The sequence below is a fragment of the Thamnophis sirtalis genome, unplaced genomic scaffold, assembly GCF_051295495.1.
Source record: "Thamnophis sirtalis isolate CommonGarterSnake01/CBP01778 unplaced genomic scaffold, rThaSir2_p1.2 scaffold_9, whole genome shotgun sequence".
NCBI lineage: Eukaryota > Metazoa > Chordata > Lepidosauria > Squamata > Natricidae > Thamnophis > Thamnophis sirtalis.
In genome coordinates this window covers 56,788,489-56,811,054 of record NW_028261389.1, presented here as the reverse complement: position 1 = coordinate 56,811,054, position 22,566 = coordinate 56,788,489, and the positions used below count along the sequence as shown (strand labels likewise).

The 22,566-nt window shown below is 37.1% G+C and overlaps 1 protein-coding gene across 5 annotated transcripts in view; it reads right to left on the bottom strand.

The window, feature by feature from the left end:
• Positions 1-22,566, bottom strand: part of ST7 (suppression of tumorigenicity 7) — a 120,840-nt gene that overhangs the window by 27,591 nt on the left and 70,683 nt on the right. For all 5 annotated transcript variants that reach the window (XM_087723636.1, XM_087723635.1, XM_087723637.1 and 2 more), the window contains 4 exons: positions 22,064-22,139; positions 20,793-20,947; positions 14,117-14,214; positions 7,555-7,669 (listed from right to left, as the gene is read on the bottom strand). In XM_087723636.1, coding sequence (XP_087579762.1) covers positions 7,555-7,669; positions 14,117-14,214; positions 20,793-20,947; positions 22,064-22,139 — 444 coding nt within the window. The remainder of the gene's footprint in view (positions 1-7,554; positions 7,670-14,116; positions 14,215-20,792; positions 20,948-22,063; positions 22,140-22,566) is intronic.

Sequence of the window (22,566 nt, the reverse complement as noted above, 5' to 3'; positions counted from 1 at the left end):
TCAAACAGTGTACACTGATACATAAAGCTAAAGTTTCCATTCTTTGGTTTCTCTACCCTTAGTTCTTCTTCTCAGGGATAACTCAGACGGTGGAAGTGAGCCAAGGAAGAATAACTTGAAGTAACAATGCATGCATAGGTTAGATGGATAAGAGCTCAGATTCCCTCATCTATGATTTCTTTAAACTAAGATGCACAACCTTCTCTATTTTATGAGACTATATATAAATTCACAGAAAAATGTAATATATTTAGCATGATTGTGGTTTAAATATAGTCTCCATTACAGAACTATTCTTAAGGTTCTTTGGAATTTAAGAGGAATAATGTACTTAAAAGCTTGTTGGCATCTGTGGGGCATGTGCAAATATCTCCAGAGACAAAAGTGAAAAACAGCCAGAGAAGCAAGCAGAAGTCAATCAATTGACCTCTTTTCCATTTACCAAAATAGAACATACTTAATCAATTTCAAACCATTGGTATTTAGAAGGTTTGGTCCTTGAACCATCCAATTTGTGCATCCAAACTGCTGTAACTTCACTGCGGTTGCCTTATTATTTATTTAGAATTGATATTCTGCTCTTTTCATATTCTCAGCAAGTAGACAAGATAATGGCCAGTTACCATCATCAAACTCCTAAAATTCAGGCAAACATAATAACCACAAAATACAAAAATAAAGAAACAAACAGAGAGAAGCAAGTAGTTTCCAGGTTCAGAATTCAAATACCAGAGCAAACACTACCAAACATTATACAAAACAGCCTACTCTATGGCTTCCCATTGAGATTTCAATAGAACAGTGTCTGAACTACAGTTGGACTCCTCCATTCAGTATGTGGCTAACCTAATGGTGACTCTCAGCTTTGTCTCACTAAGCAAACAAGCATTTACATTTTCAGAACTCCATTAGGATCATGAAAAAAAATTGATCGGCTGATATTCAGTAATACACGTCAAACGTTAATTTCTTATTTATTCTATGTGCATACCAGATTTTATATACATTTATGCATTGTAATAATTTTAATCGGGGACACCAAATTGCTGAAACCTGCATCTTTTCGTATAATGCATAGATGGTTCTCAAGGAAAGGCTCAATGACTCATTTGCAAATGTGGTGAGGAAAAAACTGTTCTTCATTGAATCAGAGATCAGAAGTAACTGATTTTTAAATTGCTGGACACTAATTGCTGGGGAAAACATAAAATGAGAGAACGTTTGTCCTTACATGTTGCTTCAGATCTTTTTTTTTTCTAGCTGGCTGTCATAGTAAACAAAATGCTGAACTTGAATTCTTTGCAGTTGGAATATTATATTAGATACCAGAAGCAACATCTGAAGTTGTGGCTTTATATTCACCCTACACCAGGGGTCACCAACCTTTCGGACCCCAGGGATCACTACATTCATAATTTTAAATCCCGCGGACCACTAATACAATTTTTTAAAAAAAGATAAATAGTATTTAGTGCAATATAAAAAGGGCAAATAATTTTTCTGAGTACCACCAAAATTTTCTTGTTTACCACCAGTGGTCCATGGACCACCAGTTGGTGACCGCTGCCCTACACAACTCTGATAATAATATCTGAACTGCAAAAAATTAATATGACCTATAAAAAGTAAGTAAAATTGGGGTTTCAATACCTTTTTGCTGCCATCAAGAGGTTGCCTAGCCTGAAAGACCTAATATTTTAAACGTTTTATATTATTTTAACTATAATAAAATGTGGATACATACAGATAGAAATATTGCTGTTGTATTATCTTATTTCTGCTTGTTACGTTTCATCAAGAAAGCTTTTTGTGTATTTGGGAAACTTACAGGGATGATATTGATGATTGGACTGCAAAAGCTGTGTCATGCATATGGAAACAACTGGAATTTCTGGCTTAGAATATGAGATTTCTCTTCATCCAAGACTGTTCAACACTAATAATGTTCATTAATCATAATTGGAAGCTCAGTATAGTATAAGTAATGAAAAATAAGGGCCACAATATATATAAAGTAGTATAGTATCTCAGTATTCATCCTTAATTGGTTCCGAGAGGTGCGATAAAGTACCAACAATGAGTACCAAACAAACTTTTCCCATAAGGAATAATGTAATGAGTCACAAGGTAGCTGACACCAACAAATTCTAGTTTGGGCATTGAGTATCAAACAAACAATGGGTACCAGGACAAAGTTTTCATCTCAAAATGTGTTGAGTATCAAATTAGATGAGTTTCAAAGCAATTGAGTACCAGGATACCACTGTATACATCTTAGCTAATTTTCATGTTCATCACCATTAAAACAGCTTACCACCTCTCTGCAAATGGAAGGAAGTATTTGATTGGTGTGCACAAGCACCTACTGGATCTTCTGTCTTCCAAGAAATTTCTTCTGATATTTTGTTGGGCATTTCCAGAGTTCTTGGTTAATCAACTGAATATATTGGCAGACATTGCTTTGGACAGAATTGCACCTGAGCAGCCTTCCTTAGTTAGTTGATACACTTGCAGAATTGATATATCAAAGAACTCTGAGAACTGAAGTGGCAAAAACAATGCTGAGAAGAATGCTGGTGGAAGACAAAGAGTGGATCTGTCCAATCATGAGTAAGGTCTGATTTTTTTCTTTGCCTTTATTCTGTTCAAAGATTGCTGATTAGCAGCCTTTTCTGAAGTATGCTCAAATCTTTTAGGAAAAGTTGGTTGGCAGAATATTTGCTGGATTTGCAGTGTAACTGAATGATAAAACAGTTTAGATCCATGCAGACTGGGACATTAGCTAGTCAGATTCTGTTGATACGAAAATACATCACCTTGTGAAGCTATCTGGGAAATTGAGTCTATTCATCCTGAAGAAATTGACGTGATCTTTGGTAATACTATCAGTGCAGTGTGGTTAGATACCTGCACTAACTGGCTGGTAAAAGCCTTCAGGCTGGCGAAAGGTTACTGGGTTACAATGATAGCAAATGCATCCTTGAGAGAAGAGTTAGTGTTCCTGGCCTTGAAAACGGCACTCTTATGGCCCTTTAAGAAAACATTGCTTGGTGGTTTTTCAGACAGCTGGGAGAACCATCAACCAGTCTTGAATCTTCCTTGTATAGCAAAGAGTATTGAGGAGGGGCTAGAGCTGGGGTTGGAGGGGTCTAGATGAGATGGATTATTTGGACCCTTTTTAGATGAGTTTCATGCTAGTGTATCTTAACAAGAATACACACATTGTTCTTAAGGTGACCAGACGTCCCGCTTTTGGCGGGATAGTCACGCTTTTTCACAATTTTTCCCGCATCCCCGGGATTTTTTAAAAAGTCCCGATTTTTTTAAAGTTATGAAAAAGCCTCCAGCTGCCGAGGCTCTCCTAGCAACTGGGAGCATATATTCTTCTTCGAGACGAGCGCATTCCCGCCCGTGCATCCCTGGGAGCTGTTGCCAATGGCTGAGGGAGGAGAAGACTTACTCCATGTGGAGACCGCGGACTTCCCTCACGGATTTTTTCTTTTTCTGTTGCTTTGAGCAGCCCCTCCCTCCCCCTCTCTTCCTCTCTCTCTCAGAGCTAGCTATCAGCTGCCTCCGAAGCTGTCCAAGCTCAGCCCCACCCCCGCCCCGGACTGCTGCTTCGCCTCGGCTGCTCGGGGCTTCTAAATTGGCATTGCATGTTGTTTGAGGAGGGGATTACTGTGCCATAGAAACACAGCGTATGTCTCACATGGCTGATAACCTGGTCTCTACAGAAGAGGTAATTTTAAAAACTTCAGAGCGAATCCAGAAAGAGGGGAGAAAGAGGCTGAAGGAGTGTGTGAGGAGGGGGGATTTTCTAAACCCCATTGAATTCAGAGGAGGGGAGAGAGAAAGAGAGAGAAAGAGGGAGTGTGTGCACAGAGGGGAGATTTTCTAAACCCCATTGAATCCAGAGGAGGGGAGAGAGAGAGAGAGAAAGAGGGAGTGTGTGCACAGAGGGGAGATTTTGTAAACCCCATTGAATCCAGAGGAGATGAGAGAGAGAGAGAGAAAGAGGGAGTGTGTGCATGGAGGGGGGAAACGTCCCATTGAATCCAGAGGAGGGGGAGAGAGAGAGAGAAAGAGTAGCTGTGTGTGCACAGATGGGGGATTTTCTAAACCCCACTGAATCCAGAGGGGAGAGAGAGAGAGAGAGAGAGAGAGAGAGAGAGAGAGAGAGAGAGAGAGAGAGAGAGAGCGCACAGGAGGGGGGATTTTCTAAAAGTCCCATTGAATCCAGAGGAAGTGTGTGTGTGTGTGTGTGTGTGTGAGAGAGAGAGAGAGAGAGAGAGAGAGAGAGAGAGAGAGAGAGAGAGAGAGAGAGAGAGAGAGAGACTATCACTAAGTGTTGTAGCTTATGATTCTTGATGAATGTATTCTATTTTATTTTTTTATGTACACCGAAGACAAATTCCTTGTGTGTCCAATCACACTACTAATCTACTCTACTCTACTCTACTCTACTCTACTCTACTCTACTCTACTCTACTCTACTCATTTCTATTTCAATTCTAATAAGGAGTTTAGCTTCTCTCTCTTGAAAATGTAAGCTAGCATAAGGCATTATAATGCAAGCTAGCTTTAGCTTTCAAAGAGTTCATTTAGTGACCAAAGTTACAATGGCATTGAAAAAAGTGACTGATGACCATTTTTCACATTTAGCGAACATTTTTCACACTTAGCGACCGTTGCAGCATCCTCATGGTCACGTGATCAAAATTTTGATGTTTTGCAACAGATTCATATTTATGATGCTTTCAGTGTCATATAATCATCTTGTGTGACCTTTCGACAAAATATAAAATTTTTAATCAACCCCCCCGCCCCCGGTCAATGGTGTCCCTCTTTACCAATCTGAAAATATGGTCACCTTAATTGTTCTACTGGATGATATATGGCAAGATTCCTTGTCCTCTTCAACCTCTCAGTTGCCTTTCATCACATCAATTATAAAATCATTTTGAACTGACTCTGGGACTTGAAAAGGAAGTGTGTTATAGATTCTCTGGGACTTGTTTCAGTTGGTAGTGAGGGGGAGAGAGAGGTCAAGTCTGAAAAGTACTGAAAGTGTTCAACTTTCTCTGTTCCATAGTTTAAGCAACAGTGCTTCATCAATACAGGGACAAATATCATGATACCCATTGCTCATCTCAATTTCAGGTCAAACAGAATATATGATCAAAACACTGTCCCATTGCTTTGGGATTGTCAGGGTCTGGATAGGAATGAACAGATTCAGGCTTACTTCTTGCAAGATGGAGAAGCTGTCGGTTCAGAGGTCAATGAGCCATTAGTCTTGAACTGGATTGGTTCCCTCATTTTAAGCTGGAAATCTATACTCTATAACCTGGAAGTCTTCTTCAACTCCCAACTCTTGCTTATTGAGATAGTGGCATTATGATGGAAATGGTGAGTATGGAAGGTTGTTTTTCAGCACATTGACTATTCATATTGCAACTATAGGTTGTAATCTTTATTATACAATTGGCGTATATGTCCTTAGAGCTGTCTATGAATAAAAATGGCTTGCAAACCCATGAAATAAATAGGCAGCATGAATTTATTCAGTTTTAAAATCAGAGTTTACTAAATCTGTCTGACACTTCTAGTCCATTGTTTTGATTTTGCTACAAAGAACAAGCAAGTGCGCTCTTTATCAACAAATTGTATGTGATTACATAGCCAATTTATATAGTGCACTTGGCAACAAGTCAAGATCAACAGGGAAGCAATGCCAACAATAAGATATGTACTGTTACTAGAAAATATAATTAAGGTTTATAGTTCAGCAATTGTTACTTTAACATTCTATGTAATCCAGTCCTTTAGTTTGTGTATCTTTCCCCCCTTTTGCTGTCGAAAAAGTCAGAACTTCTTTTTTCTTAGTATATTTTTGCTATAAAAACAATGTTCTTCTGAGCAAAGACATTTAAAAGCCTTCAATAGTAAATCAAAATAGATGTCTGAAGACAACTGAAAAGAATGATTGAAAAGAACTGAAAAATGCAACTAGGCAGGCTCCTCCACCGGATTTTTTGTTCTAGGGGACATATCTGAAATTCTGAAGACAAGTTGTGCACTTTCTAGCAAAATGTTTTTTTTTTTCAAATGGTCCTGGTTCATATGGGGGAGATTTATCAAAATGCAATTCCCTCTAGTGCCCTCTATCCCTGCCGATATTCCTCTAAACCTAATCTTTTTCCAAGGTGATAGGAATACTTCCAGCACTTAATTTCTAAGACGTCTTATGGAGTCCATTTATGGACCAAGAAATCTTTAGAAAAAAGATTATGCCGAAGGTACTTTTCATGATGCAAATTATTTATTATTTTTATAAATTATAGAACGTAAACAAATCAAGTGGAGTAGCAAATATAAAGGTGACATATGGGGGTCTCTTTTCCTAGAACTCCTAAGTACCATACTGAGGATCACAGCAGTTGCATCACCTCTCAGAATGCACACAGCAAATTTTGGAAGAGTTTAATGTCTTATAGAGCATTAAGTACTGTATGTTGAAGAGAAATCTTGCTATGTTAGTGAAACAAGCACCAAAGAATATCTCAGAAGGCTACTTCAACTAAGAAATGTGAAGAAATATTACATCAGTATGCTTAGAGGAGATTATCAATGAATACCCCAGTGGTGCTTATGGCACTATTTCTGTCTCTTAAAAACATGTTAAGTTTTAACTCTTTATTTTAATTTTTTTCCTCCTTATTCAAGCTTGTGGCAGTTCTTTTTTAGCAAAAACCTCACACAAAGTATGTCACAGTGTGCTGCTTTCTAAAAATCTGATCCAACACCAGCAATAAAGATAAGGAACAATGTCCTAATTTACGTACTACTAAAAACCTCATATATTTCATCCAACAGCAAAAGATTAATGGGTGGCTTAGTATTAAACTTGATAATTTCAAGTTTAGCAAAGCAGGTTATTTTAGATGCCCTTCAAAAATTAGCTAAGAAGAAGGCAACAGAAAGAGAAATTGTTCTGCTCAGAAGCAATCTTAGATTCCACATTTATAGCTTCTGCAGCTAGCAATTTTGGTGGCTGCAATATCAAACTGCTACTGCTGGAAGAAAGTGACTTTCTTAGGCAAGTCCTTATTTCCTTCCTCCAAGGCTTCCTGAAAACTTTTATGTGTACCTGTTTTCAAGAGTTTGAGTGGCACTTCTAAAGTAAGAAAAGAGGAAGGAAGAAACAGTTCTTGCTTAAGTCCTATAACTTCACCTTAGGTTCTAATGAAATTAAAAAGAAGTTTTTTTGTAAAGCAAAAAGTTATAAAGTCACTGATAGAAAATATTCATAGAAGAATTAGTAAAACTCACTAAGAAAAAAATAGAATGATGAATTTGTCCTTCACTACTACCACATTTAAACACTAGGTATCATAAATGAATTATTTGGAAGCTACAACTACAGCTTAAGAAAATCCAGCAAAACAAATAAAAAGAAAACCAAAACAGGATTTTGTTAAAGCACATTGCTCTCCTTTGTTTTACACCCATACAGACAGAGTATCAGGGTAGATAAAGAGCTACTTTACTTACCATCATATTTTGCTAAAACAGCTTGAACATCTGCATATGCTTGTAACTCCAGCAAGGCTTCTAGCAAATTTTCGTGGATGTTGAACATACTAAGAAGAGGGAATTCCTTCATCAACTATAAAGAAAGAAAGAAAATAGGCTTAGTACTTAGCATGGTATTTTATACGGCAAATATAAAATAAAATTATAATGACCGTTCACATTTAATAAACTCTTCCTGCCATTGTCTGAACTTTTAACATGAAAACAATATATCGGCATATATGGCTAGTTTAATAAATCCAAGAACAGTTGCATTAAAAAAAGATGCATTGAAATTTTCTAGTAAAGCCCGTATTAAGCTAGATGGACCAAAGATTCTAACCTGATGAACAACATTTTTATTTTACAGATCAGTTTTCTATCTTGCAACTAAGAGAATGGAAAATTGGGCTTAACTAGGCTTCCATTTATTATACTGAGAACCTGATTTGGATCAACTGGATATTCTGAAATGCTGGCAGGGTAAAATTAGCTTTAAAGATAAACTTTAAGCCCAATTGTTCATGCCTTAAGACATTTTTGTATCATTTCCTCATAGGTAGCATAGGAAAAGGGTTAATGATGTATTCTTTATTTATTTGATTGATTGATTTCTATAACCCATCCCAGCCAAGTAACTCTGGATGGCTTGCAATTTTAAAACTATAAAATAGTTAAAATAATTAATAAAATATGCAAAAATTGTTTTTCATAATGTTACATTTTACTACCACATTTTCTCATTATTTGTGGGTTTCAGAAGTCAATTTTAAAAATTAGAAAAAAGAAGGATTGAGAAATGATGGAAAAATCAAGAAATGGATAGCAGAATAACATCTAAGGCCCATCTGAAGAAAAACGTACATAAAACAACTGACATTAAAATAGTTGGCAAATACCAACAAACTATAATTATATGGATGAGTAACTATAGCAAAATATAACTAAGCTGGTTTAAAAATGGTAATAATCAAAACATAGCAAGAATATGCTAGATTTAATTGATCCCATTCAAGATACATGGACATTTGTTCTAGGGATATACAATCATGATCACCTTATTAATATTCATTTGTCTGTAATATTCGCAGCTCTTGTGTTGCTAATTTTACTTATGAATATCCGAAAGGAGTATTTTAATTTTACTAACACATTAAATTACATTCTCCAGAGCCATTTGTATGTAGAAAAGCTAAAGATTAACTAGATGAAATATGCCTAATCCTTCTTATTCAGGGTCAATATATCTACATTGAAATATTACATTTTTATCATTATTAACTTTCCAGGATTGAGTTAAGACATTGAAGTCAGCTTCAAAATTTATTTAAATATTGCTCTGCCTATTACAGTAAATGTTTTAAAATGAAACTAAATGTCCTGTTAGGTCTTGAGATACTTGTATCACAAAATAGTGAGAAAGGAACAGCCAAACCTGGACTGGAAAAACTACACTTTTCTAAACACAAGAACTGCAAAAACTCAATATGTCACCTGTTGGAGTTTGGCCTAGAAAGGGGCGCACATGGCTGGGAAATGCTGCAATTTGAAGTTCACAAATCTTAAAGTTGCCAAGTTTAGACACCCATGGCCCAAAAAGAAAAGATATCAATTTAGTCCAATTTTGAAGAAGAGTTGTATATATAGGTTGTATACTGACATAAATGGACTTTTGCACAATATTCTAATTTTTTGAGTTTCATCTGTATGGAGGAGAGCTGAAATCTTTCTGTGGGCTGAAGAACATTTCAGTGGGAAAGGGCTGCCTGTCAGGATAATTTTGAATAATTGAACTGAATTACATGGTAGCCTTATAGGGCAGGGGTTTCAAACTCAAGGACTGGTTCCAGCCCACAAGGGTGCTTAAATTTGGCCTTCAGGGCTGTCCTAGAAACAGCCCACAGTGTGTCTGCCAGTAAAAATGGAGCTTGGGAGGGCTGCATGGAAGCTCCATTTTTGCCTGTGAAGGCTTCCTAGAGTCCTCTGCCAGCAAAAATGGAGCTCTTTTCAGTGGCAGAGGGCTTCAGGAGGCCATCGTGGCCGAAAACAGAGCTTGTGAGGTCCTCCGAGCTCTGTTTTCGCTGGCAGAGGGTTGCAGGAGGCCTTCATGGGCAAAAAACAGAGCTCGTAAGCCCCCCCCCCAAGCTGTTTTTGCTTGCAGGGGGCTGCAGAAGACCTTCATAGCCAAAAATGAAGCTCGCAAGCCTCCCCCCACCCCCCAAGTTCTGTTTTCACTGGCAGAGGGTGCAGGAGATCTTCACGGCCAAAAAGGGGTTTCGCAAGGCCCTCCAAGCTCTGTTTTCGCTGGCAGAGGATTGCAGAAAGCCGTTGCAGATGAAAATTGGGCATGAAATCCCGCCCTCCCGAGCTCTGTTTTTGCTGGCAGAGGGTTGCAAGAGGCCTTCACGGCCAAAAACGGAACTCTCAAGGCCCCTTGAGCTCCATTTTTGTTGGCAGAAGGCTGCAGCAAGCCATCCCAGCTGAAAACAGAGCTTAGGAGCCCGTTTTCGCTGGCACATTCTTGGGCCACAGGTGCCCGAGAATGTAACACAATAATCAATTATTTATGGTACCTTTGTTTTAAACCATATGGAAATACACAATTTAGTTTGCTATGTAGTTTGACTTCCAAATCCCAAAACAGCATTTCTTTTAAGACTTTGTCATGTAATTTGATTGTGGTTGTTTTTCCTACACCCCTTGCGCAGAGTTCCTGGTTTTAATAAACATTTGGTTTCTTTGGTGCTTGTTTCCAGGTTTCTTACTATATTTTCTATACTCTTGTCATTAAGAATCATTGTTCACGCTTTGGCAATCTATATCATTGCTTGGAATGTAGATTCTGAAAACAAGTTATGTGAAATTAGTATTTTCTTTACAAAACACTCTAGAGCAGCCCATAACAACCTAGTGCTTTTGGATACTATAGAAAAAGGCTACTTATAGAAACACAATTGGAATTAAGAATGCATACACCGATATAAAAGTTTATTTTTGGAGATTATGAGTAAATTAAGGCGCACCAATAACAAAAACATTAAAAACCTGACATACAATTTGATCTTACAGGGTCCATTTATGATCCTTATACTATTCAGTTTTTTTTAAAGGGGGGGGGGAAGGGGAGAGGAAGGGTGTCCCTGTATGTGAACTAGAATTGTCAATAATTCTAGGAAGTCTTGCCTAGATATAGAGATAATGAAATTGCATACAAGGATAGACCGAAACCTTTAATTAAAGCTTCATTGTAAGATTCCTAATACCAGCAGCAAGACTGAAAAGAATCTCAGGTTCCATTTCATTTTCCTATTGATGAAAAAGTCTGTAGTGTTCCACAGTTATGCAAACTTGTTTTATAAACAGCTCATCCAGTATACTTATTAGGACATAACAACATTCTGACATGTTAAAATTTTATTGAGGACAAACAATTTCTGACAAGTTGAATGATATCAGAGAATATGATCTAAATATTTATGGATTTTTTTAAAAAAAAGAATCCTTGTGATCAAATTATATAAATTATACCAATCTTGGAATTTTGCAAGGATGGAAAGACGTGGAGGGAGAAATATTGTTTAATCATTCAGTTTTCTTCATTCATTGAAGCTCTATTCTATGAAGCAATTCACAGAAACAATTCACAGAAGCAATTCTATGGTTATCTTATCTACTACTCAAATGGTTTAAGGGAGGGTTCCCCAACCTTTCTCTGTTGGCATCCTGGAGAGGTGGGAGGAGGAAAAAGAGGGGATGATTTTGTGGGAGGGGCAAGCACATGTGTGTGCACGTGTGAGCACTCGCAACATTTGCAAACGGGGTGCAAGCACCTGTGATGAGACTCACACGAGTGGGGCATTGCCCACAATGATACTAGTGCAAATGGGACCGCGAGCACCTGTGACAATGCTCGCATGAGTGAGACCGTGAGCACCCAGGATGCTTGCGTGAGTGGGGCTGTGCATGCACGCAAAGACACACCCACCAGCCAGCCACTCCCATGGCCCAGTGGCAATTAGACCATGACCTGGTAATGGGTGGCAGCCCACAGCTTGGGAACCCATGGTTTAAGGAATGCTCTCATTTAAACAAAACATGAATATATTAATTTCTTGTATTTCTCTGAAACCTCCATAAGTGTTGGCTGTAATAAATTCACGAAAAGGATAATTGCCTCTTTCCAATCTATCTTTTGCACAAAAACTGATCAATCCCTCTGAATAAAATTTGAGTGACATACAGTATATATTTATCACTCTGAGGCAATTTTTTGCAGCAAATTTCACTGCATTCTCCACTCAAACAAATTATGTACATTTTAAATGAGAAATTAAACAAGCATTGAAAGCCCTGCATTGAGTTTCAGCAGATTTGGCACATTTAATCTCTTAATTGCAATTCAGTTTTCCAATAAATTTTTGGCTGATTTTTGTAAAAAGCAAAAAATTAAACAGCCTTTTTTAAAAAAAAGAAAAAAAAGAAAAGCAACCACTTTTAAAAGCATGTAGCTCAAAAAATTTGCCCTGATTTCTAAGGAATTTGACATACATTGTTTTATTTTTTACATGTAGTTCTCACTTAATAACTAATCACTTAACAACTAATCACTTAATGACTGTTTGGATTAATTTAATGACAGCTTTGGAAAGGATGCCATGTGATCCAGAGGTGGGTTGCTTCCAGTTTTATTACTGGTTTGCTTCTTGCACGTTTCTTGCACGCATGAGCAGAACAATTTACAGTGAACTGCGCACACACGCAGACTACTAAATAACATGCCATCAACGACAGTGGCAACCGGGGAACCGGTTTGGGGGCATTGTCATTGTCAGCCTGGGTCGCTGCCGGTTCTGCGACCTAGGCCAAAATACCACTACCAGTTCAGCCAAACCAGGCGCAACCCACCTTTGATATGGTCTCTAAAGCACTTTTGATCATCACAAAAGTCTTACCATACTCAGCATGGTTATGGATCAAGGGGAGATGAAATCCTTTGTGGGGCTGGAAGAATGCATGGAAGGAAGAGGAAACCCTTTAGCAAGTTGCAGAACAGAGCTAAAATCCTGAAGATTTCAACTTTGTTCTTGCAGCCCCATAAAGCCCCTCTGTGTGTGCAGGGGAGCTGAAATCCTTTGGTGGGCTGTAGGAACATTTGGAAGGGAAAGGGCTGCCTGCCAGAAGGATTTCAGCTCTGCATTAAGCTCCGAATGGAGCTGAAATTCTTTAAGCTATTCTTTTGCTCCTCTACTTAATGACCCAGGAGATTGCTTAAGGACCACAGTCAGGAGTGCCAAGAGTTAAGCAATTAACAACTGCTTTGCTCAATAACTTGAGATTCCAATTCCTTAAGCAAGGACTACCTATACTAAAAAACAAAGACACCAAAATGTTTTTAGGTTTTTCTCATGCTAGATAGTTAAAGGGACAACCTTAGTTTCTTCAAATTGAGGGATAAGAAGAGGTAAAGCAAACTGGATTACTTTTAAAGATAAGATTCCAGCTACACAATGAATAGAATGTCCCTGAATTCTATGCATTTTATCATACAATATTAAAAGCAAAGGTAGGAATAAGAATTCACCATCCACAAAATCAAGGGAAGCAGCAAAGGTCATGGGGGTAGTGGCCATGAAAGTTAAATAATGTATGCTTCCCTCCCAAAGTGGAAAAATGATCATGTTAAAATTTATCTTTAATTATAGGCATATTCAATTTTGTATTTTTACTGTTATTATTTAGATTTATTATGCTGTCCCACTCCATTTAAAACAGTTAAAATAGTTGTAATTTATACTATTTGTATTTGTTTAACCTGCTTTTCATTTAGTAGATCACAATAACATTATTGCACTTCCTCCATTCAATTTTGTTTCCCAGAGTGGCCCTGAGTACGAGCGGACAGCAAAATCATGGTTTTCAACAGTGCATTTTCTTGTTTTTGATTTTGGCAAAATCAAGAAAAAGAGAGGCACAGGATTGGGTACTTTATGCTCCTGCAAGATTCCTTAAAATCATCCTCAAAACTGTCCCATAGCTAACAACATATGCCTCAGGGGCTGAGTTGAACTGCATCTATTGGTCATATAAACGTCCTTCTTCAGCACTACATACCAAATTTTCTAAAAAATCTTTTTTTCTGCTTATTTTTTTCTGCTTATTATGGTAAAATCAGGGATGATCCTTTGCTTAATAGTATCCTTCCTCATACTCTTCATAATACACAACAATTTTCCTTATATAGATCTTGAATTCATAAGAAAAATCTGATTTTAACATGAAGTTCCATGTAAAAGTAATGAGACAAGACAGGAGCAGTAAACAAGAAAGGGCACAAATCCAAGGATGTTTTCAGCCTTTCACCCTATATAGAAATATGAGGATGATAGGAAAAGGACCAGAAAAAGAGAAAGCAGGTTAAGCATTCTAGATATCAGCACTATTTTACGTAGATAGATAGGTTGGTCCTATAGTAAAAGGAAATTCCTCTCTGTGGTTGTGACTAGTTCGTAAAAGACAAATATTAACACAAATCCAAACTCACATCTCTCATCATTTTCACAGCTTCCCTGGTTCTCCCCAGTTTTCTCGCACACATTGCCAGTCTCCTTTTAATGTAGACTAAAACATTAGTGTCCCGTCCTGGGAAGAAAGAAAAAGAAGGAAAGAAAGAGAGAGAGAGAAGAAGGGAAAAAGGTTTGAAGAGATTGAGTGTTTATAGAAACTGACAGAACAAAAGGTCTATTTTGTCCAAAGACACATCTCCAAAGAAATGCCCTTTCTTAGAATTTATTATTGAATAGAGATTGTAGAACAACACAATAAAAAGAAAGCTCTAAAATCTGTCTATCACTAATCATATTAGAGAAGTACATTTATGTAGATGGAAGGAATATTTTTATTATGTCTACAATATACTACCAATTATGGTGAACACCAATATTAGATCACTGTGATACATTCACATCCTATGTCTAGCACAGTATGGTAACTTCCACAAAACATTTTATTTAGGCAAGTGTACTTTCTATGTACTTGAAGTAACTGCTCATCAGTACAACATGCCACAAATCTGGGCCATAAGCCTATTTCTATACTTTGTTCATATTTTACTAAAGCAGCATAGAAATTCTGATACTATGCAGAAAAAATCATTTTTAAATTAACTATACCTCCCAGATACTTTTGCACACTGTAAACTGCTTGCCATTTCATGGAATTAACATAGGCCTACACAAACCTGAATGACAATCTTAAGAAAGCCCCTGGAATATGCTTTCTGCACATTGACACTGTATACATTAAAGAATGGTAACAGATACCTTGTAATGTGTATAATGCAATTCCTTTTCATACTGTTGTTAGCTCACATTTAATAATAATTTGCAATTAACATTTTTAAAAATCTTGGTTAATGTGTATGGTTAATTTGCAAAAGCTAGGAACTTGGTGCTTAACAAATTACTGCAGCAATTCTGACACTCCATAGGAACTTATCCTTTTGTATAAGGTTGTGAATATTTAATGTAACACAAGAAAACAAGTGAGATACATACTAAGAATACAACTGGGACAAGCCTCAAGAAATAAGAGAACATACTCAGCATTTTTTCTCTTGTAAATCTTATTATGTGCCATCAAATTGGTATCAATTCTTAGATGGATCTTAGCTAATTTTTTTATTTTGGATGTTTATTGTATCAGTGGTGCACTTCTGCTGGAAATGAAATCTGTCAGACTAGAACTTTTACAACCCTAGATAAACTATAAAATATAGGACCCAGATTGTTGGGCCCAATGTATTGACATTGTAAACTGCCCAGAGAGTGCCGTAAAACACTATGGAGTGCTATATTAGTTTAAGTGCTATTGTTAAATAATTATTTGTCTTAATATGCTAATAGTGGCTGACTGTTCTGTACATGGAATTGTTCTTGAAAACCATCTGGAAGCTTCAGCTGGCATGGGCAGTAACAATAACAATAACAATAGCACTTGGATTTACCTACTGCTTCACAGTGCTTTACAGCCTTCTCTAAGCAGTTTACAGAGTCAGCACATTCCCCCCAACAGTTTGGGCCCTCATTTTACCAGCCTCAGAAGGATGTAAGTTTGAGTCAACCATGAGCTGGTGAGGATTGAACTCCTGGAAGTCAGCAGAATTAACCTGCAATATAAGATTCTAACCATTACACCACTACCACTCTCTCAGTAATTGGCATTACTCATTTGCCTATGTAATACCTCTGTTTTGTGAGCTGCATTGATTGCCTATTTGTTTCTGGGTGTGATTCAAGATGTTTCTCATTATCTATAACAGGGGTAGTCAACCTTTTTATACCTACCACCCACTTTTGTATCTCTGTTAGTAGTAAAATTTTCTAACCACCCACCAGTTCCACAGTAATGATGATTTATAAAGTAGGGAAGTAACTTTAATTTATAAAATTTATAAATCAGAGTTACAGCAAATCCCTATTGCCCACCATGAAAGCTGAAACACCCACTAGTGGGCGGTAGGGACCAGGTTGACTACCACTGATCTATAAAATCTTATAGAACATAGGGGATAGTTACTTAAAGGGCTGTCTCTTTTCCTAGTATTTGTTTAGCTGCTTTGAGCTGACAGAGCTGATGTGCTCTGGGCTTCATAGATTAAACAATGTTCCAGGTTCTAAAAGTGTGACTCTTCTGTAGTAGCATATGCCTTCTGGAATGAAGCTCCCCCAAAATTTAAATGATCTTGTCCTATGGGTATTTCGAAGGCCCCCGAAGATGTGGCTCTTTATCCAGACTGTTGATGCCCATTTTCTTCTTTTTTTCCTATTTCTATCAGGATTTATTCTCTCCCCATTTTTGTTTTATTTTGTATTGTTTTGATTTGTTTTGTGCTTCTTATATTTTGTATTGTTTTGAAATATTTTTAATAATTTGTAAACCAATTACAGTTGCTGACAGGCAACATGTTGTTAATAATAATAATAATAATAATAATAATAATGCCGTCTGAACCGTCGCCCGGATTAACAAGGGTTCCATTGGATGCTATGGCTCCTGGGCACTCTGTGCAAAATGAGCTACAGGGCTCAGCTCCCTCTGCTAGGCAACCAGGCCATGGAGCTGACAAGCTACTGGAAGAAAAAGCAAAAAATCTGGACTAGGGAAGAAAACATCTCTATTATGAAAGCTTACTATCAGTCTGAGCCAGAAAAACATGGATTTCAAAAATGAATGTATCAGATTTGGAAGGTGAACCACACGGACTGTGATATCAGTGAACAAAGGCTAATGGACCAACGAGGTGTAATTCTGAGCCACAAATTTTTCACTACAGCAGAATTAATAGGAATCAAAGTGAAAGCAACTAATGGTCTGAGTATACAAACAAAGAAAAGTAAGATCAAGAATAATTTCCAGACTCAAAAGCAAACTGAGGAAGAAAGAGAGGAAGAGGCTGCTGAAATGGATGAAGATAAAGAACAAAGAAGCACTGAAGAACAAGCACCAACAGGTAGTGCTCAATTAGCTGAGAAAATAAAGCATCAAATGGAAGATGCTGTAAGAACACGTTTGCCAAAGCTGAACCAAGTGAACTGGAAAGAATTGAGAAAGGTATTAAAAAAGGTCAATGAGGCTGTGCAAACCATTCAAACCACTACACTAGCTGAAACAAACCAGCTGATGTACGCAGCAACCTTCATAACCACCAAAGAATTGTGTTTGAAAATACAAAGGAACCAAAGAGACAAGAAAGTGGAAAATTTGGTTGGAAATGAAGATCAAAAAAATTTGTGGAGATTTGAGCAACTTGAAGAACCTAAGGCAAGGTCATCTAAAGAACAAGCCGGTCACAAGCAATCTGGAAGCAAGATACGATTTGGAGAATAAGGAGATTGCAGTAGTAATTGAAGAGCTGAAGCAGAGGGTTGTTGCCATTGCTGAAAAGATTAAACGGTATGAAAATCGAGTAACTCAGTTCAAGGAAAATACACAGTTCAGAGTAAATCAGCACCAGTTTTATAAGAGCTTAGAAAGTGGAGATGGAGTAACAACAAATGAAAAGCCTGACAAAGCTCTGAAATTCTGGAAGAATTTGTGGGAAAATAACAAGAAGCACAACAGAAATGCAAAATGGATCAAGCAGGTTGAGGATTCTATTAAAGTGCATAAAATAGAAGATGTGAAAATAACAAGGTGCAAAGGCAGTCAAGAAAAGTGAACAATTGGAGTGCACCTGGACCAGATGAGCTACATGATTTCTGGCTAAAGGCACGTACAAGTATGCACGAAAGATTGGCAGTCCAAATGAACCAGATCTTAAAAACACCTGAAAATGATGAATGGATGACAACTGGAAGGACATTTTTGATCCAAAAAGATAAAGAAAAAGGAAAGGATCCTGGAAACTATAGGCCAATCACCTGTTTGCCAACAACATACAAGCTCCTTACTGGTATCATTGCAAACCAAATTTACGGATACTTGGAAAGAAATAGCTTGCTTCCTGTAGAACAGAAAGGATGCTGCAAAAATTCAAGAGGAACAGAGGACCAACTGCTGATTGACAAGCTAATCCTAAAGAATTCAAAGAAAAGATGAACCAAGCAGTTCATGGCTTGGACAGACTATAAGAAAGCGTTTGATTCAGTTCCCCATAGTTGGATCAAGAAATGGCTGAAAATCTTTGGCATCAGCAGCAACATACAAAAATTCATGGAAATTTCAATGAACCTCTGGAAAACGAAGCTTATGGCTAATGGAGAAAAACTGGGTGAAGTTGAAATTAAATGAGGCATTTTCCAGGGTGATTCCCTTTCACACCTACTTTTTATACTCTCAATGCTACTACTGACAACCATTTTGAAGAAGGTGAACTGTGGATACGAACTTACAAAGGACTGAAAATTTCACACTTGATGTGCATGGATGATTTATATATAGCAGTAGACTTATATACCGCTTCATAGGCCTTTCAGGCCTCTCTAAGCGGTTTACAGAGAGTCAGCATATTGCCCCCAACAATCTGGGTCCTCATTTTACCCACCTCGGAAGGATGGAAGGCTGAGTCAACCCTGAGCCGGTGAGATTTGAACCGCTGAACTGCTGATCTAGCAGTAGCCTGCAGTGCTGCATTTAACCACTGCGCCACCTTGGCTCTTGATTTGAAGCTGTTTGGTAAAACAAAAGCTGAACTGAATTTATTAATTGAAAGCACAAAAGAATTTAGCCAAGACATTGGTATGCAGTTTGGAATTCACAAATGTGCAACAATGGTAACCAAGGCAGGCAAGGTCCTAGAAGATGATGGAATACAACTTGAGAATGAAGAAATGATAAAGGCAGTGAAACCAGAAGAAGGCTACAAGTACTTGGGGATTTTAGAGGCCTCTGACTTAATGCATAATAAAGTCAAGGAATTAACCTCAGCCAAGTACATTCGACAAATTCGCAAGATATTAAAGTCCAAACTGAGTGGAGGAAACATCATAAAAGCCATAAATACCTGGGCTATACCTATAATTTGATACTCTGCAGGAATAACTGACTGGACCCAGATGGAGTTGGACAATTTGGACAGAAAAACAAGGAAGCTTATGACAATGAATCATGCTTTGCACCCTAAAAGTGATGTTGACAGATTGTATCTACCAAGAGCAGAGGGTGGTCAAGGACTCCTACAAGCAAAGCAGACTGTGGAAGAAGAAAGACACAGCTTGAATGATTACATCTAGAAAAGTGAAGAACCAATGATTAAGGAAGTAAATAAAGGAGGCCTTTTGAAGACAACTAAGTTAAAAGCTGAATATAAGAAAGAAGTACAATTATTGCTGTCCCTAATGTAAACCATGTAAAACTAGAAGGGACAAGTCCTGTCCATTCTATAATGGCAACCTTTGATTTGATTTTTTGATTATGTCTGACAATTATATCCTATACTGTACCACTATAAAGAGATTGCATGTTCTCTATTTTCTAGAAAATCATTTTTGTGCAGAAAATCTATTATCATATAATATCCCTCTGAGAGCTTGTGACCAAAACCCACATTCTCAAACTCCATAAAATGGTGCTATTTTTTTAGGATTTAAAAATATTCCTTTATAAGATAATTAATTTCATTCAATAGATCTAGAAATTTCACTTTTGATTAGCTGATTTGCTTCTTATAAGCATCCTCTATGTTCTCCAGCTCTAGTCTTTCTACAATTTCTACAATAACATCAACATGCAGACAAAAAGATAAGCAAAATTTAATTTCATGTTCAGTCATAATTAATGCTCCCTAATAACAATGCCATTCTGCAACATATAATTCTCAGTTTTATAGATATACTAATAATTACTTGCATTCCCCCATTTTGGAAGAAATGCATAGAGTACATTGACTGGGCTGAAATCTTGACACACACACACAAATACACACACACACACACACACACACAGAGAGAGAGAACAATGTCACTAAACGTATTTTGGAAAATGTGAGCTGAAAAGAAACATTTTTCAAAATAAAACACCAAAAAGAAAAGGCAAATGCAAAATCTCTAAATATGATCCACTTTTTATTTTACAAATTAAATTACCAAATTCTTCCAGATTCTTTTTTTGCATGACACATTTAATTTTTTGTGATTAAACCAAATAACACATTGCCCTTATTCCATTTTGAATTCATCTTTCCTGTATGCAGGTGACTGCAAACTATGGATAACTTTCTCCAATAACCTAATAAGTATTTAAGAAGACAAAAATGTATTCTTTTTAGCTATCTGAAGATGTACTCCCTAGTTATTTCTCCCATTACATTTTTTTGCATTTTCTTTCTTTCTTTCCAGTTTTCCAAATTATTTCCATATATCTTATATTACTGAATTTCACAGTTATTTTTTTCACAGAACCATTGTACTATTCACAGTTTTTATAATCAATAGAATTCAATGTTTGAGCTACAGTATTTCTCTGTAGTCAAATTATTCTTAGTTAATTGCAAGAAACTTGTTTCTCAGAGATCCCTACAGTATTATAGGAAGACAGCTGTGTCTTTAGCTATGATAGCTAAAAATGAAGAGTAGTGTGGCAGCATCTTTTCAGACAAATATATTTATTAAAGGCATAAGCTTTTGTGAACCATAGCTGACTTCATCATGCGCGCACATAAATTAGGGCCCTACGGAGACCTTCTAATTTAGAATATTGGTAACACAATGAAAGGGTCTTACTGTGCTGAGCTTCATATTGGGTACCATGGTGCTGTAATTGTTGGCTACGCCTGTAGCAGCCTTCACCTGCTTTCAGAGCCTGTTTAAACAGTTTTTCTGCTTCCACAATAGTTGTTGCTTCCTCTTCTGCCAAGAGAATGTAAGCAGTGGCACACCTGTCAACGAAATGACAAAGTAATCATCACAAAGAGAGCTAGAAAAACAATACCCATTTGTTAGGATACAACCGGTGGGCAAGGGGCTTGGGCATGCCTAATTCGTTTAGGTAAAACGTATGACTCAATCCAACAACTGGCTGCAGGCATGAAAAGTCTGTAACATATTTTCAGATCTACCAAGCAATCTTATTCACTTCAACAGAGTACTACTGTGCATGTGCACCATTCTGCAAGTTCAAAGCTATCCAATCCTGAAGCTATGGATCGAGGTAGTAAACTAACATTTAAAATCCAGGTTGCAATGTGATAGAACTCTGCAAATACCAAACTCCATATGTTTCAACTAGGGACATGATTGATTTTGTATCGGACCCATACTGTATACATCAATGACTGAATAAATAATAATAATATCCAAGGAACAACTGAGATAGAAAGCCCAATAGGCAAACAAAGACCAATATAAATGGATATGGCAAAAAGGGGGAATGGGCATTCAAGTATAGTAAGATTTATACATCATGTCTGAAATAAGTAGAAGGCAATACATCACAGAGATACCATCTCTTAAATACTCAGAAAATACATCCATCCATGTCTTTCATGATGAGTATGAAAGAAATATATCTCCTGCATCAACTCCAACTCATCCTCTTAATTAAAAAAGAAAATATCACGCACATACAACTTTAGCTTCAACAAATGTAAGGGTATAGATTCCATACATTCATTGCTCAAGTACTAATTGTGCAAAGTGTTACATACTGACAAACAGTATGGTAGTTTCCACCAAGGTCCTTTGTTCCGGCGGGAACAGTATTCAAATCTGATTGGTCGAGAGGTCTGACAGCTCCCTATAAAAGGGCTTCTGCCAGACAGAATCTTTGCTGGATTGTACATAGTTGTCACTTAATAAAGAGCTGTTTGTTGCTGAAACCTGAGTCTGCCTCATCCATTCACCCTATTTAACACAAAGAGTACTATTTCACAGTTTTCTCCATTTGTACAAGACTTTCCCAATGACAAGAAACTGGCACAGGAGTCCCCAAGTAATAAAAAATTATAACAAAGCAAATAAATAAAAAAATTTCAAAGGACTTTTAGTACACTTACTCATTTAACTCTAAAGCTTCATGTGCTGCAGAGATTCTGGCCTGTGGGTTTCTTTCTCTCCAAGCCTTTTGCATTACTATAAAATAAAACAGATTTTTTTTAAAAAAAATGCAATAATTTTGAGGTCACACGAGGCTTATCTAGATTACATATTAGATATTAGCAGGGCATTTTACCACACAAATAATTCATTAATTCTAAAAATATAATCAGATACTGATGGTAGAAGAGATATTCTTTCAATAAGTTTCAAAAAGAATGAACTTACAACTAATTAGTTAAAGTTAGCAATGCGTTATGCATAAATGTGCTAAGAATAGTTTACTCTAAAGCAACTATGAAAACTATTAATGTTCTTAAATGGATTCTGAACAAAGGATAAAATTCTGGTGCTTTGATCCTTTAGCACATAAGGCATTTTTGACTATTCTGGGGGGAAAAATCCTCCCCTGCTCTATTTAAAAAATAACAGGAAGTTTCCAGAACCAATGATGATAACACAA